At 43.3% G+C, this 17,927-nt stretch overlaps 1 protein-coding gene across 2 annotated transcripts in view; it reads left to right on the top strand.

The window, feature by feature from the left end:
* Nucleotides 1-17,927, top strand: part of tbxas1 (thromboxane A synthase 1 (platelet)) — a 96,224-nt gene that overhangs the window by 39,444 nt on the left and 38,853 nt on the right. For both annotated transcript variants that reach the window (XM_080760707.1, XM_080760708.1), the window contains 3 exons: nucleotides 5,706-5,758; nucleotides 8,751-8,847; nucleotides 14,429-14,545. In XM_080760707.1, coding sequence (XP_080616833.1) covers nucleotides 5,706-5,758; nucleotides 8,751-8,847; nucleotides 14,429-14,545 — 267 coding nt within the window. The remainder of the gene's footprint in view (nucleotides 1-5,705; nucleotides 5,759-8,750; nucleotides 8,848-14,428; nucleotides 14,546-17,927) is intronic.

Here is a 17,927-nt window from a genome sequence, read left to right as displayed (position 1 = left end):
AATAATAATAATAATAATAATATGGAGATAAAAGGTTGAATTGTGGCTACTTATGGGTCTGGCTATAGTCTCCAATCCATCCAGCCTGTTGTTTCCAGGCAGGAGTTATTTGTCCATCCAGCGAGCCCCCCCAGGTCTCAGCCCGCTCTCACCACCTCAGTTGTGTGGATGCCCCAGCAGTACATTAGGCAGAGGGCTACTATTACAGTTCTGCTGCCTCCCTCCCTCCCGGCCCGGCTGTGCAGTGCTGAGAGCCTCGGTGAAGTGAAGCCCCCACAGGTTTAATGGTACACACACACACACACACACACATCACACATGCACACCACTCTCACCCCTCTCACTAGTTCAGAGCCAGCTCTCCTCAACAACCCCAAGGTCACGCTCGGGCTGAAGGACACAGCAGTCTCTGTGTGTGTGTGTGTGTGTGTGTGTGTGCGTGTTTGTGTGTGTGTGCATGCACATATTTGTTTGTATATGTGTGTAGTGTGTAAGGATGTTTTGCAGTGTGTTTGTGTGTGTGTGTATGTGTCTGTGTGTGCGTGTTTGTATGTGTGTGTGCATTTATTTGTGTACGTCGTATGCCAGTATGTGTGACTTGTGAGTGTCTATGAATGTGTTTCTGAATCTGTATCCGCACACAAGTGCTTTTGCACACACGCAAGTATCCCTATTTAACTATATCTCACATCTCATGCATGTGTGTATGTGCGTGCACAGATTGCACACGTACTCATGCACGTACGCACGCACACACACACACACACACACACACACACACACACATGTAAATGTGTGTTCCACGCTACAAAGACGCAGGGTGACAGAGTCATTAACACAATCAGCGCTGGGATTTCTTTCAAAATAGAAGCTCGGGGTGCCGGGCAGATATGGCAGCTTTTACTCGGTTTGTTGCTTGCTTACCTTGCGATCATTGCGATAAAGTCTCTCTAGAAGCGTTAATATTCCGGGCGAGATGCATGTTGAAGTCAGAAATGAAGACAGAAGTATAGCCATCTGGTCAAAACCACGGAGAGCTCCCTAGATTACACGTGGCGAGCCTTTCTTTCTGATCGCTAAAAAGGGAAGTGAACGAGAGCGCGCATGCGCAAAAAGCAGTACATTGCAGAAGGATAGGCGTTTGACATCAATGACAAAGCGCTAGGATGTGTACACACGTCGTCGCAATCAGTCGGTTGGGTTTGAGAAGAAAACAAAACAGGGAGTGTCTCTTCATGTGGTGGTGGGGGGGGGGGGGGGTGTGTCTAAGTGTCTAATCCCCTCTGGTAAGAGAAAAGGACAAAATTCAGAACATGCCACTGATGCCATGTTCCGTGGAGTCGAGAGGGCCGTATTGATCGGTTCCATTTGTGATGAATCTACAATTAAGAGTCATGTCCCTGTCCTCTGTTTGACTGAGCCTGTGTGTGTGTGTGTGTGCGCGCGCATGTGTGTGTGTGTGTGTGCGCATGCGCGTGTGTAGAATGCGTGTCTGTGCACATGCCATGGGATGAGCGAAGGGGAAATGAACTCTCAATAAAAGGGACATCCATCCGATGCCAAGACACTCGTTGATGATCCAGGCTGAGACGTGGTCTGGAAACCAAGGCAGAGTGAGGGTCAGAGAGGCCCCATAAGCAGTGTTTTCCACTGGGCCCGCGCCATGCAACGCATTCTGAACGGCCATCTTATGTTCGTTGTACCAGAATATATAGGGCTTAAGTGGCTTTTAGTGTCATGGGGTCACTGAAATCAGCATAGCATGAAGGTGGACTGGGGTGGAGTGGGGGGCTCCTGCCAACTGTGTCTGCAGCTTAATTAACTCTAAAGCAGGCAAACTGAGGGCTGCTCTGTCGCCTTGCATTTCAACGACCCGAGCACTTTCTAAGCACCTTAACGGACAAGCTCCTCTTTGTGAATAGGTCCCTATTCAGCCGCGGCTGTGGTGGTGGTGGGGGGGGGGGGGGGTGTATGGAGGAGCTCCTCTCTCTGTATTTGGCCTCCTCCTTCATGTGATGGGCATGCGGAGCGAGCCCCTCATAAACATTTGAATGCCATGTGTGTGTAGTTTGTCGCACCCTGAGTGAGAAGCTTCAGACCCCTCCCCTCAATACAGCGATGGTGAGACATGTCCACTCTCTTCTCCATGCGGCTATAAACTCTTCCTTGGTTTGTTGGTCCATTCTGGCAATCACATAAATCAGAGAGAATGTTTCAACACTGAATCCAGGTAGTGTCTGGCATTAGGGTGGTATAATGTAATTAGTTCTCAAAGGAGTCCGGGGCCCCAGGGCTCCTTCAGGGGGTTCCAGGGGGTCCTATTTTCTTTTTCGACTGTTCAAAAATGGCCATATCGTATCTACAAGCTCGTAGATATGCTATCTTTCAAATAACTTGCAAAATATTAACAAAAACATCGACAGGTCATCTCTTATAGGCAGGGACACCCCTGCCACAAAATCCTTTCAAGAGTCTGTGGATAAATTTGATTGGTCCTTGACAACTACTCGTATAATGTAACCAAGGCCACGGTGGTGCAATGCATTTGAGTGATTGCCGTCACATTGTGTGAATTGTTTTTCATGTAGACTTTGGGAAGGTCAAAAGATTTCCTCTAAAGCCTGGGGCAGACCTGCCCCTTCTCTCCAGTGGTGCCCCTGGAGAGAGGTACAAATACCTGAAACTTAAGTACAGTACTTGAGTAAATGTACTTGGCAACTTTACACCACTGGTGATTTGTTTTTCATGTGGACTAATTGGGCAGACCTACCCCTGCTCTCTGCCAATGCAGTCCTTTATGCCTCTGCCTCACCACTGACATCTAGTGGTCTGAGACGGTGCTCTTCTAGGACATACTGTAGGAATCAGTTCAACTGCTCTCGTTGGCCATGAATAGTTGGCAGTCGTCTATGCTCATTAACTGCTTTGACTAGCATTCCATTGAAAGTAATTGCAATGTACAACATGCTGTACATCCCGTTGCTTCTTTTATAGTTAGTTACCAATAGTATTATATTAGTAGTTCTATACGGATGCAGGTGTGAAAAAGTGCTTTGCTCTGCAAATTGAAGTAGTGACAAATAAAGCCTCTTGGTTGTAGGTAGGTAGGTAGGTAATTAGGTATAGGTAGGTAAGTGGTAGACCAGTAGGTAGTGTAGATATGTAGGTAGGTTGGTGGCTGGGTGGTAGGTATGTAAGTAGTGTAGATACTATTGATTGATTGATTGATTGATTATCTAGCTGGTATGTTTGGTTGAAGTAGACTGACCAGGTGGAGTAGATGTTTTCCTAGCTGGCTGCTGTTGTATATTTCATTAGAGCATCCATCCCCTGGTGGTGTACAGTATCTTTCATTAGAGCATCCATCCCCTGGTGGTGTATATTTCATTAGAGCATCCATCCCCTGGTGGTGTACAGTATATTTCATTAGAGCATCCATCCCCTGGTGGTGTATATTTCATTAGAGCATCCATCCCCTGGTGGTGTACAGTATATTTCATTAGAGCATCCATCCCCTGGTGGTGTACAGTATATTTCATTAGAGCATCCATCCCCTGGTGTACAGTATATTGCATTAGAGCATCCATCCCCTGGCAGCTCCACATTCACACATGCATGGGACCCTCTTACTGGCAGACATCTGCCATGACAAAGAAACCTTTATCATGCATGCGCGTGTGTGCAGAGCAGACCACACACAGGCGCATGCACAGTGCACACATGCACAGGCACACATCTGTGTGCAGACTGACCCACTACTAAGTTAATCAAACTAATCAATTCAATCCATTCTAAAAACATATAATTGTAATCAAATGATCTATAATTATATAGTACAGTATCACAAATACAAAGAAAACCCCAGAAAATAGCAGATCTAAAAGTTCACAGCACATTGAATTGCTACGGTGGGACACTCTTGTATGCTGAAGTATAAAATAGGTTATACAAAATATAAAAATCTATTTTAGTTATTCAATGATGAAACAAACACACACACAAAATGTGTCGAATGCACTAAGTTGAATAAATGCACCAACTTTATTTTGTGTTCCTTTTAACATTCCTTGTTCACAGTCTTCAAGGTAGTTAACATACCCTGGGGCTTTACAAGCCCTCACATTACCATATTTGTAAGTCATGGAGTCATGCAAAATGAATAACGATAATGAATAATGCACCCCAAGGCCTTGACTCTTAGATCAATATATTCACTACAGTACCTGCAGAAGGGATGGCTTCGTCGTCATCGCTGAAAATTTGTATTTCCGTTCCTTTTTTTGATAGATGCAACTTGATTTTGTCGGGTGGAAACTTCCAAAATTGTCCAAAACTGTTACTTTTCAGGATTCAAATGTATTAAAAGTAGCAGATCTGCAAGCTATACAAGGTATACTTAGATGGGGTCCTGAAATTGCCCATCTGTGTTTTGAACTTGTAAATTGGCATTTTTCGCAACTAAGTCTGAATCAACTCCTAATAGTCCGCAGCCGGGGTTGTGGAATGGGAAATTTGGTATATAGTCTTTTTATTGGCCTAAAATATTAATCCACTTGCTGACCGGCTGTCAGCATTCAGCAATTCTTTTTACAGGCCGGGGTTTATATATAAGGCAAGATTTTCACATTTTCATTATGCTTTATGTAGCATGTGTCAAACTAGGGGGTTTTCATGATTCTGAATCTTATTACAAGCATTAGTTTTGCACAAGAAACACTCCTTGGGCTAAAAACAGCCATAGCCACTTGCTCAAATCTGACCAAAATGTGCTGACCTCATCTTGTGATGACGGCTATGGCCATTTTTAGCACAATGAGTGTTTTTTTGTGCAAAACTAATTGGAATGGATTTTGAATCATGAAAACCCCCTAGTTTGTCACATGTTAATGGTAGGGTCACATATAATTATAAACCCATATAAAAAGATTGCTCAATACCGACAGCCGGTAAGCAAGTGGATTCATGAATGTACAGTATGTATATAGACAATATTTTAGCTTTATTGAAAACAAGCGCTACTTACGATGATGTCACACTCATAGCCTGTATAAAGGATTGGTATCACTGTATCACTATCTGGTGTATTTCCAACTAGAACAACCATCTACCAGGAGACCACAACATTCACATTCCCAAAGGTGCTTCACTGCCGCTGTTTTTTCCTTTTCTTCTTTGTACATAATAGCGTCTTGTATTTGTGGATGACATGTAGGCTATTGTTGTTGATGAATTGAATACATGCAACGGTGGACCACATTCTGTGTTTTGTATCCTTTAGTATCATGTGCTGTTTACATTTATGACTAAAGTATTAATCAATCAGTCAATGTCTGTCTCTGTGGGTTTATTCAAATTGAACCCATGAAAAGTATTAACAAGAGCTTGTGACAAAATAATAATGATTACATTGGATCCGTTTCCTAAAAAGTCACATTTTTGGACACAATGTTTCTGCCCGACAACGAAGATCCCTCTCTCTCTCTCTCTCTCTTTCTCTCTCTCTCTCTCTCTCTCTCTCTCTCTCTCTCTCTCTGTGTGTGTGTCCAACTGGGAGTTGCTTCATTGTGAATGAAAGAATTGCAGGTCCTGAGTGAGAACACAGTCATTCAGATGCCGTCTACATATCACACCAGGGGACTTTCCCTTGTCCTTTTCCATGTCTGTTGCCGTCCCTTTGATGAGGCTCTCTCCTCTTTTCTCCACAGGGCTTTTTTGATCCCATCAATGATCTAATAAAGACGCATGGCAGAGTGTGTGGGTAAGTGCATTTGCATCCTGTCAGTTGCCACTGCTTCTTATTGATTTCATCTCTCCTGTTAGACAAATACATGTTGACAATGTGTATTGGGCTGGCCGGGGGGGGGAGAAATGCCCCGTAAAATCCATAGTGTCAAAATGTGGGAGGGAAAAAGATATATCTGATTACTTTTAAGAACAATATAATTTCTGCCTCAGCGTAATTTTAATTCCAAAATACAGTATGTTTTTCAAGAGAGGTAATGCAAATGCCTCTGGGGTTTTTTTGCCACATAATAATCAGCATCATATTGTAGGCTACTCAAACAGATTAATTTCAAGGACCCTCATTTTTTGGTATACATTAGTCCACAGACCTCCATCCTCCATAGCTCTGAGAGTGTATACGTTGTGGTCCGACCTCTCTCCCAGTAGCCAATTAGGATGGAAAAAAAACCCCCATAAAAGAGACCTTCCCTCCTTGCTTCGTTTTTTTCTGGCTCCCTTCTTTCTACATTGTGTTTAGAAATAGGAAAAGAAAGAAATAATATAACAACCGACGAAACAGTTTGCCGTGTTCCTTAAATTGTACTTTTCCACTTCCAATTTCACTGCTTTAAGGGCCTTGCAAACGGGGAGCGAGGAACACACATGTTGTTGCCTGAAACAACGACAGGTCTGCTACAGGTCTGCTACAGGTCTGCTACAGGTCTGCTACAGGTCTGTTACAGGTCTGTTACAGGTCTGCTACAGGTCTGCTACAGGTCTGTTACAGGTCTGCTACAGGTCTGTTACAGGTCTGTTACAGGTCTGCTACAGGTCTGCTACAGGTCTGTTACAGGTCTGCTACAGGTCTGTTACATGTCTGTTACAGGTCTGCTACAGGTCTGTTACAGGTCTGCTACAGGTCTGTTACAGGTCTGTTACAGGTCTGCTACAGGTCTGTTACAGGTCTGCTACAGGTCTGCTACAGGTCTGTTACAGGTCTGTTACAGGTCTGCTACAGGTCTGCTACAGGTCTGTTACAGGTCTGCTACAGGTCTGTTACAGGTCTGTTACAGGTCTGCTACAGGTCTGCTACAGGTCTGTTACAGGTCTGCTACAGGTCTGTTACAGGTCTGCTACAGGTCTGTTACAGGTCTGCTACAGGTCTGCTACAGGTCTGTTACAGGTCTGCTACAGGTCTGCTACAGGTCTGTTACAGGTCTGCTACAGGTCTGCTACAGGTCTGCTACAGGTCTGCTTATGCAAGCGTAAAAAAAAGCTAAACCGAATCCAGGTCTGGTGAGTCACGGGCGTGTGCACGAAACGAGCGAGCGGGCAACAAATTAATTGGACCGCGCGCTCACGTAAATACGCATTGAAAATGAACTATAGGTGCGTTTTATCGCTCCCCGTTTGCAAGGCCCTTTATGCTGTATCCATCAGTTCTCTCACCTGATTGGATGAAATTGCTACCCCAACCAGAATATGTATTTTTGGTTAATTAAAGACATGGAGAAACAGGTAGGCCCCTATTACTGAACAAACATTCTCTACTGTAGCAATGATCACTATTGGAATATAGTTACAAAAAAAATCCCCATTGACAATGAATGGAGAATTTTACTACATTACAGTACAGTACAGTACAGTACAGTACAGTACAGTACAGTACAGTACAGTACAGTACAGTACAGTACAGTACAGTAAGTCCTTCAACTGGGTGACAGTATAGTAGTAGAGTAGTACAGTAGAGTACACTACACATACAGTACAGAGTACAGTGCAGTATGAGTATAGCATGACTACACACTCGTACAGTACAGTACAGTACAGTACAGTACAGTACAGTACAGTACAGTGTCTGCAACCTTTTTGAAAATGTTTTGATTTTCTAGATAGTCAGTGTGCTATTTCAATTCACCTCTCCCACTTAGACACTCCCACTTGGACACTTTCCAGCCAGGCTCATTCATTCCAATGTAAATATCATTCATACACATTCAATACTGGTTCATTTTTGGAACCAGACCAGAAATATTCAATACAAATTTGGATCTGGCAAATCTTGCACAACATATTTTCAGATGTGGGGTCTGTGGCCAAATGTACATCAATTTGGGGGTCCTTCACACAGAAAAATGTTTTAGAACCAGTGATTTTTAGACAGCCATGCTCATTGACACTCATGGTCCTCGTGACCGGTGCCTGTGTGCTAGTTCCCACAGTACCAGTTTGCTGGCTGGCAGCTCTTGATGTCTTTGGCAGTGTCCTGCTAGTGTCATTCTCCTGGCTGCTATTTTGTCACTCACCCCTGGTTCCATGGTACAGATTGTTGCTGGTAACATGGTCACTCTTGTTGATGTTAAGTACTGCATTCTTACTGGCACAAAAATGCACCAAACGTGACCCAGCAGCTTCTACTGTAAATAGTGAAGCTATATAATGAACTGCTGCTTCCTGTGGGGATTTGAGTCCTTATAAAAAGCCATAGGGGTCGTTAACACCGAAGAGTCCCTGTTTATGGATGCACCTGTCACCATGCCGTCCTTCCTGTAATGGCTATAACCTCTGAGATGACGCTTGTGTTTTAATATAGCTGCTGATGGAGGTTTATGCTGTAATGCAGTGGTTCTCAAACGTTTTTTGTGTCAAGGACCCCAATATATGTATTTGGCTACGGACCCCCATCTGGAAATTTGGGGGGTAAAATATAGAGAAGATTAATTAGGATCGTATAGAAGGAAAAATAGTGTTTTATCGTGTAAGAGAAATGGTTCAACTTTTGGGGGTGGGAAGGTCAGTGGTACAGTAGTAGTAGTGTGGGTGGTGGTTAAGCTCCCAGCATGCAGCATGTTCCAGGCTCACCGTGTTCTTTAAGTGTGTGTGTGTGTGTGTGTGTGTGTGTGTGTGTGTGTGTGTGTGTGTGTGTGTGTGTGTGTGTGTGTGTGTGTGTGTGTGTGTGTGTGTGTGTGTGTGTGCGTGTGTCATTCATTCATATCATATCATTCATTATGTTTATATTGTCTCAGGTACTATTTAGGTCGGAGACCAATAGTAGTGGTGGCTGATCCTGACATGCTCAGACAGGTGATGGTCAAAGAATTCAGCAGCTTCCCCAACAGAATGGTGAGCACATGAACACACACACATGCACGCGCGAGCACACACACACACACACACACACACACACACACACACACACACACACACACACAGATGGACAGGCGGCCTTTCGGGCCTGGCGTAGATGAGGAGCACATGAAACAATGACCACACCAACACTAGTCTCATGTAGCCAGACATACGCACGCACACACACACACACACACACACACACACACACACACACACACACACACACACACACACACACACACACATATGGGTTGCAGATATGATTGGTTGTTTCAGTTAAACAATATGGCATCAGACATAGCAATTTCCATCAAGTGTGATGGTTCTCGCATAACAGTCTCGTGCATTCGCTGCAAGGCCTTGCGCTCCTGGCATTTCTTCAAAATACAAACACAAATGTACGAAAATGGGAAAAAACTACATTTGTGGTCTTCTGATAGATTTTGTTTTTTCATCCCAGTCAGTGTTGGTCATAGGAGGTTGCCCACCTGACAAGTCAGTCGATGTGACTGTGTGTGTGTGTGTGTGTGTGTGTGTGTGTGTGTGTGTGTGTGTGTGTGTGTGTGTGCGTGTGTGTGCGTGTGCGTGCGCCTCTGTTCCTTCCATTGCAGGAAGATGGTGATGTTTGTTCTCTGTACAAGGCTCACACTGCGTGATTTCAGGAGAATAGCCTTTGGCACATTGATGTCTCTGACAGAGTGCTAACCTAACCCCCTCACCCCACCGCAAGAGCCAGACAGATGCCAGAGTTTTGTGTCTGATAGATTACCATCCACATTTTGGACAGTCTTTATAGGCCCTGTTTTTAGACGACAACTGTCCCTAGGGAAAACGGCTAAAGAAAATATCAGATTTTCCTGCATTTTTAGGGGTTGAAACCGCAACAAAGTGAAACGCCCTGCCAGAGTGGAAGGGAGTTTAAGGGGGGTATAAATCTGTGACACCGTGACAGTTTTTGGCAAACTGTTAATATTATATATTATATTCAATCAATCAAAAATGTAGAACAGCGCGTTGCAAGGCGACACATTATGAGCGTGTAGATCTGATAAGAACCCTTTCAACAGAACACTTAAGTCTTAAACAGTCAGGCATTGATCCACTTTGAGATTGACCTTTAAAGGTCTCTCAGGGTGAAAGGTCATGACCAATTGTTGACAATACAGTAGAACACTGTATCGTTAACCCTTTCCAGTGCAGTACGTACTGCAATATGTCATTGTAGCCAATGAGGCAAGACAGTTTTATTTAAAACAGTGGCTCAAGGCAGGATGAAAAAAAGTAGAAGTCTGCACACTGAGACTTTTCAAAAGGTCCAATTAAAGCTTCATTGATTAACGTTTCGGCACACAGTCCTCTTCATAATTGTAGTCAATGACCTGCACAAAAAACCAAAACATTTAACCCTAGCAGACAGTCTTCAGTAGAATGAATTATAGAACACAAAAAACCAAAACATTTAACCCTAGCAGACAGTCTTCAGTAGAATGAATTATAGAACACAGAAAACCAAAACATTTAACCCTAGCAGACAGTCTTCAGTAGAATGAATTATAGAACACAGAAACCAAAACATTTAACCCTAGCAGACAGTCTTCAGTAGAATGAATTATAGAACACAGAAACCAAAACATTTAACCCTAGCAGACAGTCTTCAGTAGAATGAATTATAGAACACAGAAAACCAAAACATTTAACCCTAGCAGACAGTCTTCAGTAGAATGAATTATAGAACACAGAAAACCAAAACATTTAACCCTAGCAGACAGTCTTCAGTAGAATGAATTATAGAACACAGAAAACCAAAACATTTAACCCTAGCAGACAGTCTTCAGTAGAATGAATTATAGAACACAAAAAACCAAAACATTTAACCCTAGCAGACAGTCTTCAGTAGAATGAATTATAGAACACAGAAAGAAAAACATTTTTGGGAAATGTATTGACAAAGTTATGCAAACAATTTTGACCCGCTTTTGCGACTGTTGACCCTATAACCCGATGACCTAGCAAACACACCGTCAGACAGACAGACAGAACACAGAACCAGGTAGACTGTTGACCCTATAACCCGATGACCTAGCAAACACACCGTCAGACAGACAGACAGAACACAGAACCAGGTAGACTGTTGACCCTATAACCCGATGACCTAGCAAACACACCGTCAGACAGACAGACAGAACACAGAACCAGGTAGACTATAACCCGATGACCTAGCAAACACACCGTCAGACAGACAGACAGAACACAGAACCAGGTAGACTGTAATATAGGATATCAAAGAACAAACACAGCGTCAGGCAGACAGACAGAACACAGAACCAGGTAGACTGTAATATAGGATATCAAAGAACAAACACAGCGTCAGGCAGACAGACAGAACACAGAACCAGGTAGACTGTAATATAGGATATCAAAGAACAAACACAGCGTCAGGCAGACAGACAGAACACAGAACCAGGTAGACTGTAATATAGGATATCAAAGCCAAGCTCCTTAACCAGTTAGACACACTGAGGGCGAGAAGCGACCTCGCCCATCCGCCATACTGTATATGGAGCCAGAACAGGTCATTTTGAGTGATACACTGACGGACAGGAAATGCATGATTCCATAGTTACCGAATATCAGAATATAGAGCTTTTTAACATTTACTACTATAACAAAAAGTGTCCCTCTTTACAGCACTTTTTAGTTCAGAGAGTGTACAAAATATGGACTGGGTCCATTAGGTTCCAAATGCAGTGAGGATTTGCCAGTGTAGTGCAGCAAAGTGCAGGTACAGTACAGTAAATATGGAACGGGTCCATTAGGTTCAAAATGCAGTGAGGATTTGCCAGTGTAGTGCAGCAAAGTGCAGGTACAGTACAGTAAATATGGACTGGGTCCATTAGGTTCCAAATGCAGTGAGGATTTGCCAGTGTAGTGCAGCAAAGTGCAGGTACAGTACAGTAAATATGGACTGGGTCCATTAGGTTCCAAATGCAGTGAGGATTTGCCAGTGTAGTGCAGCAAAGTGCAGGTACAGTACAGTAAATATGGACTGGGTCGATTAGGTTCCAAATGCAGTGAGGATTTGCCAGTGTAGTGCAGCAAAGTGCAGGTACAGTACAGTAAATATGGAACGGGTCCATTAGGTTCCAAATGCAGTGAGGATTTGCCAGTGTAGTGCAGCAAAGTGCAGGTACAGTACAGTAAATATGGAACGGGTCCATTAGGTTCCAAATGCAGTGAGGATTTGCCAGTGTAGTGCAGCAAAGTGCAGGTACAGTACAGTAAATATGGAACGGGTCCATTAGGTTCCAAATGCAGTGAGGATTTGCCAGTGTAGTGCAGCAAAGTGCAGGTACAGTACAGTCGGCGAGGTATTCCTGATGGGTGCCCAGTGTCACAGCTAATGATAGGCTGCCACATGCATCAGAGAGAGTTCAGAGGTCACGGGGTCACCCTGGCTTTCATCATCTTCCATACTGGCTCTGCTGCGGAGCAAAAGGTCAAAAGGGCAAGGGAGAAAATCGATGTGATTTTCTTTTCCATTTTATCCCTGTGGCTCCGACCCAGCGTGTCGTGTGTGTGTGTGTGCGCGAGTGTGTACAATACCAAATGCAGGACGCTCACGGACTAAATGCAATGTCCCGAGGCACGGGCGAAGTGAGCATGTATGAAAATATAATGCTTATATTTTGCTTTGTTTATTACGCAGGCATGCAGAATGCAGATACATGTACACACACACACACGTTGGTATAGGGCAACAACGAGTTATGATGTCCCTAAAACCTTGACCTTAACCTTAACCCCAAACCTATCCCTTAAACCTAAACCGAATCCTATATGCCTAATCCTAATCCTGACCCCAACCTCCTTTCCTGTTTGTAATGACTCCATCAGTCTTTGTTAACCAAAACAATATTATTTTCTTGTGGGGTCCGGTATTTTGGACCTCAAAAGTATAGTAACATGCACGGTCGCACGCACGCACGCTCTAGACATTTTCACTTGCAGCATGGGACGTATAACACAAGCGGCTCCACTTTGGTGACTCATTTTTGTCCGTACACCAAAAACGCTGAGGGAGTCTGTAAAACCAGATTGATGAATTTGCTCAACTCTCGTCGTTGTTTTGAAGGTTTCTCTGGCCCTCCAGACACGACCACGAGAGCCTCCTTCACGCCACATTACACCACTTCATTGTTGTGGTGTGAGCTTTGCTTCCTCAACTGCACTTAACCATCGCCAGGTTCTGTGGGGCGTCTACCGCCATCCCATCCTCAGACACAGACTATGCAAAAGTAATGCTGGTGGCATCATTAACCACTTAAACCCTAGCATATGGTCGACCGGAGTCCCTCAGGGCTCTATACTAGTGTATTGTCTGTTTTCCGTTACTGTGGGGAAAGCTTTTGCTGAAAGTAGCCCGTCGACAAGCTTGTTGATCTGCCATTTTCTGCGAAGGTCTTTCCCGCAATAAGGATGCTGGGGTTTAAGTGGTAAAAAGGAAAGACACCACAGATAGTTTTGAGTGAATTGGCACGGTCAGGCAGAAACCTTGTATCTGTTGTATCACACTGTCAGGCAGAAACCTTGTATCTGTTGTATCACACTGTCAGGCAGAAACCTTGTATCTGTTGTATCACACTGTCAGGCAGAAACCTTGTATCTGTTGTATCACACTGTCAGGCAGAAACCTTGTATCTGTTGTATCACACTGTCAGGCAGAAACCTTGTATCTGTTGTATCACACTGTCAGGCAGAAACCTTGTATCTGTTGTATCACACTGTCAGGCAGAAACCTTGTATCGCCGTATTTATACTTTCTATCTTTCTGTCGTCATGTCGCACAAAAGCGTGCATTCCTATGAAGCTGGAACTCTTTATACAGGTCCATTCGGTTACATTATGTAACTCTCAGAGTTAATTCCGCATGGCAGCTCTCATGGCTGACAGGAACTGCTTTATTATTCCTCCAGAGTTCTCCTCCTGCTATTGTGTTTGTGCAGCCTCAAAGGTCCAAACGTCCCAGAGGACCCAGCAGATCAGACCCACTGGGCCGCACAGGAACAACACAACAGCCTCTCTTTCTTTCTCGCGCTTCCATCTTTCGCGAGATGATTTGACTCGGCCCGGCGGCACATGGCGCATGTCGGAGGAAATGAAATAGTGATGCATTGAATTGTTGATAGGGTGGGGGGTGGGGGTTGGACGGTGGAGGCGGGGGTTGGGGGGTGGAGGCGGGAAGGCGACATTAGAGATGAGGTGGATGGAAGGGATTGACAAGAATGGGCTTTTTTTTCGTTTTCATTTTTCTCTTCTATTTCTCAGAATCACCCCACCCCCCTCGGCCTGTGTGAAACACATACAGTTCAGGGTGTGCTCTGTGTGTGCGTGTGTCAGTATATATCGTAAAGCAAAATAAATGAGTAAAGTGAAAAGAAAGTGTGAAAGAAAATTAACTGTACACAACTGACACTCAGGAAGACTTTAACATACAGACAGCGAGCGGCATTCCTTCCATTGCTTCGTGTCTCAGGTTCTGATCAAAACCCTTATTTGTCTATTCCTCTCCCAGAACACGCGCTTCACCACCAAGCCCATGAGCGACTGCTTGTTGATGCTGAGGAACGAACAGTGGAAGCGGGTTCGAAGCATCCTCACCCCCTCCTTCAGCGCCTCCAAGATGAGAGAGGTGAGAGTCACATTGTCTTCCTCTCCTCCTCTCAGACCCCCAGACGCTTAAATGTCATCCAAGCCACTCACTAGTACTCCATGTCATTATCATTCTTCATTGATTTGAATACCATGAATTCATCCATAAATATTCTGACAGCACAGCACACAGTTGTTCGATAACTGCCTTTTGTAGGACGCAGGCATGTACGGTATTGTGATTGATTGATCGATTGATTGATTGAAGCATTTATTAACAGTTTGCAGAATGCGTACATTTCACATGAAAGCACAACTCAATACAAAGACTGTTACTGTGGACGACACACTGATAAAGCATTACACTTGTTTACAACAGGGTCCACCATTTACAATGCATCAGAACATTTGCAAATATACACTTCATGTAAGGAGGTAAAAAGGGAGAGGAAACGTATACAGTAAGGGGGTAAGGGGACGGGGGAGGATTCAGATTTTACGGGGGCCAGTTTGGAATTGCAGCCGTCCTTTGAGAGCGCTTTTGAAGGAGTCAAGGGATTTGCATGTCTTAATGACTGTTGGTAGGGCGTTCCACATTTTGGTGGCATAGGAGTGAAATTAATTTAGTCCCTTGTTTGTGCCAAATGTATTTATTTTATTTAGTGGAGCATTTCCAATGTTCAATACTCCACTACATCTCAGAGGCAAATATTGCACATTTTGTTTCACTCCACTACAATTATTTAACAACTTTAGTTTCTCGTTCGTTAGATTTTGATTATTTTTTACAACACATGTATGTATTAACCACTTCAGCCCTATACACTTGAAATCCAAAGTGACTACACGTACATTTGGAAACTTGTGAAATGGGACATTCTGCAGAATGAGTACTTTCACTTTCAGTACATAGTATTTCTACATTGTGGTAGTATTATTTTAAGTATAAAATGTGATGAGTTCTTCCACCACTGCTCACGTATTCTATATACTGTAGCTCCACAGGGTGGTGGATAGAAGGTCATCCCTATACGATGCTGATGCACGTGATGCAAACTGACAGCATTATGTTGAAGCAATAAGCCACCAGAGGCTTATTAATAATACACCACAGCCTTGGGTGGCTTATTGCTAACTCAGCCAATCGGAATCAAGCAGTGAAACTATCCGTCTGAAGTTAAACACTCTCTCTCTGGGTTAAAGTCATATTGTTGTTTCTTAACGTTTTCCAATTTAAACCAGTTAGGCCTGACGTCGAAATTTAAAAAAATGTCTTCTTAATCTTAAAAATTATATGTAATATGCCTCTGCCCATCATCTGAAAATATGTTGTTCCAGGGACCTCCCCAAAAGCAAAGATTTTAGTTAAAATGTTCACTCTGTAATAATATATATTCAAAGACATGAGGCACATTTTCACGATTTTTCAAAAATAGCAGACCTACAGTCTACAAGTTCAATAGCTAAATTATAACATAATGCTTTAAAACACCAAAAGGGGTTCCCACCCAAAATAAGTTAAACAAAGTTATCTTTCACTGGTATATTTTCCACAATAACCAATATTAACCATTCCGCATGAATCTCTTCTCTAAGCATTATTAAATACTAATTTTATTTTGCCACGAGTGTCAGCTCATGACACGCTACATTTCTGACGACGAGTTGTTGCTTTGCAAAATATCACAGCACTTAGGAGAACACTCAGCAGTGTTAGTATGGACAGCAAATTTTGATTTAGTTTTAGTCAAAGTCTTTTGAATAAAATATGTCCAGCTATGTCCTCTGTCTGTGTAAACGCAAACATTGAATACAAAAGTGTGTAAAGACAAACATTGAAGACAAAAGTGAGGACGCAAATTGTGATTGGCCAGAATGAGATGATGTATGATGACGTATGATGATAAGAGTGCCCCTCACTTCACACGAGTGTGATTTGTTTTGTCTACAATTGGTGGTGTCGTAATGATTGGCTTTACACTTGGTTTCAACACCCGAACTAAAATGACTTTGTCTTTTAGTTCTACAGGATTTTTTCTCCACTAGTCTAGTTTTTATTTGTTAACGAAATTGTCGATATATATATATATATAATAGTCTTGTTACAGTCATCATAAAAGTCAAAGTCAAAAAGTCATAGTTATAGTCGACGAAATTAACACTGGAGTGCGCCGTGCGGTCTCACCCAATCTCTTCTTTGTCTGTCAACTGGAATCCTTCACTTAGTACTGAACCAGAGTGCTGTGATTTTGGACCTGGGCCCAAAGAAACCAGGCTAGATCATTGACATGAAATGTTTTAAATGGAGTCTGAGGACTTTAAAAACACGAGCAGGAGATTTAGGGCTTGTAATTGGGTTGGAAATGATAGCTCCGTCGCCGTACAGCGGTTATCCGAGCATAACATTTAATTAACGTCTGATAAATCCAATGCGGACGGATGAGACTCAAAGGAATGTTCTTCTCTTTCTAAAGCCCTCTCTCCTTCTCTCTCTCTCTCCTCTCCTCCCTGTGTGGTTCCCTCATTCACTTTGTCATTCTGGCTCCCGTCCGTCCCGCTGTCTGAGTGCTGTTTATATTTTAATACAGTATCAAGCTTTTAAGCCCTAACCACACCAAAGGGTCAAGACGGTTTTATCGTTGTCCCTGCGGTTTGTTATGTCTTGTTGCACAAAGCAACAAAAGCAAAAGCTATTTCTGTGCTCGGACGGACCCAGCCAGCCAGCCAGAGACACACATTGCTGGGCAATGGAGTGGCTACACCACTCAAAAAACTATACTATACAAAGTATACATTGTAACTCTGCAGTTAAGTATACTGTAGTACAATGGTTGTCAAAGTGGGGTCCTTGGGGGGCTTCCACGTGGTCCCCAGCATTAGACCATGAGCACTTAGGAGAGCTTGTGTATGCTATTTGTGTACCATTTGGCTTCTAGTCTAGTGGCTCTACCTTTGAGACTGCAGATGTTATTAACTATATATCCACCATCTTTGACAGGACCTTGAGAGATTTTCACATATATATACAATATACTAATTGTGAAGAAACATCTCACTTTTAATATGATAGCAATTAGCAAATGATTGTGTATCGTGATTCGTGTTGTGTCCAGATCATTTAGTTGTGTGTGTGTGTGTGTGTGTGTGTGTGTGTGTGTGTGTGTGTGTGTGTGTGTGTGTGTGTGTGTGCGCGCGCGCGCGTCTGAGAGAGAGAGAGAGAGAGAGAGAGAGAGGTGGTCATTCGGGATGTTAATTGTAATTACTGCACTGGTGGTCACCATGGCAACCCCAACCACCCTGATCTCAGTGTGACCATTTTGTGTGTGTGTGTGTGTGTGTGTGTGTGTGTGTGTGTGTGTGTGCAGTTGTGCACATAACCACATATGTCCAAAACTCCAAATTAAACTAGTTACTGAGAGAGT

This window comes from Protomyctophum bolini, assembly GCF_963924005.1.
Source record: "Protomyctophum bolini genome assembly, chromosome: 4".
Classification (NCBI taxonomy): domain Eukaryota; kingdom Metazoa; phylum Chordata; class Actinopteri; order Myctophiformes; family Myctophidae; genus Protomyctophum; species Protomyctophum bolini.
The sequence above is the reverse complement of the archived record's forward strand: the minus strand, read 5'-3'. Positions and strand labels throughout refer to the sequence as shown.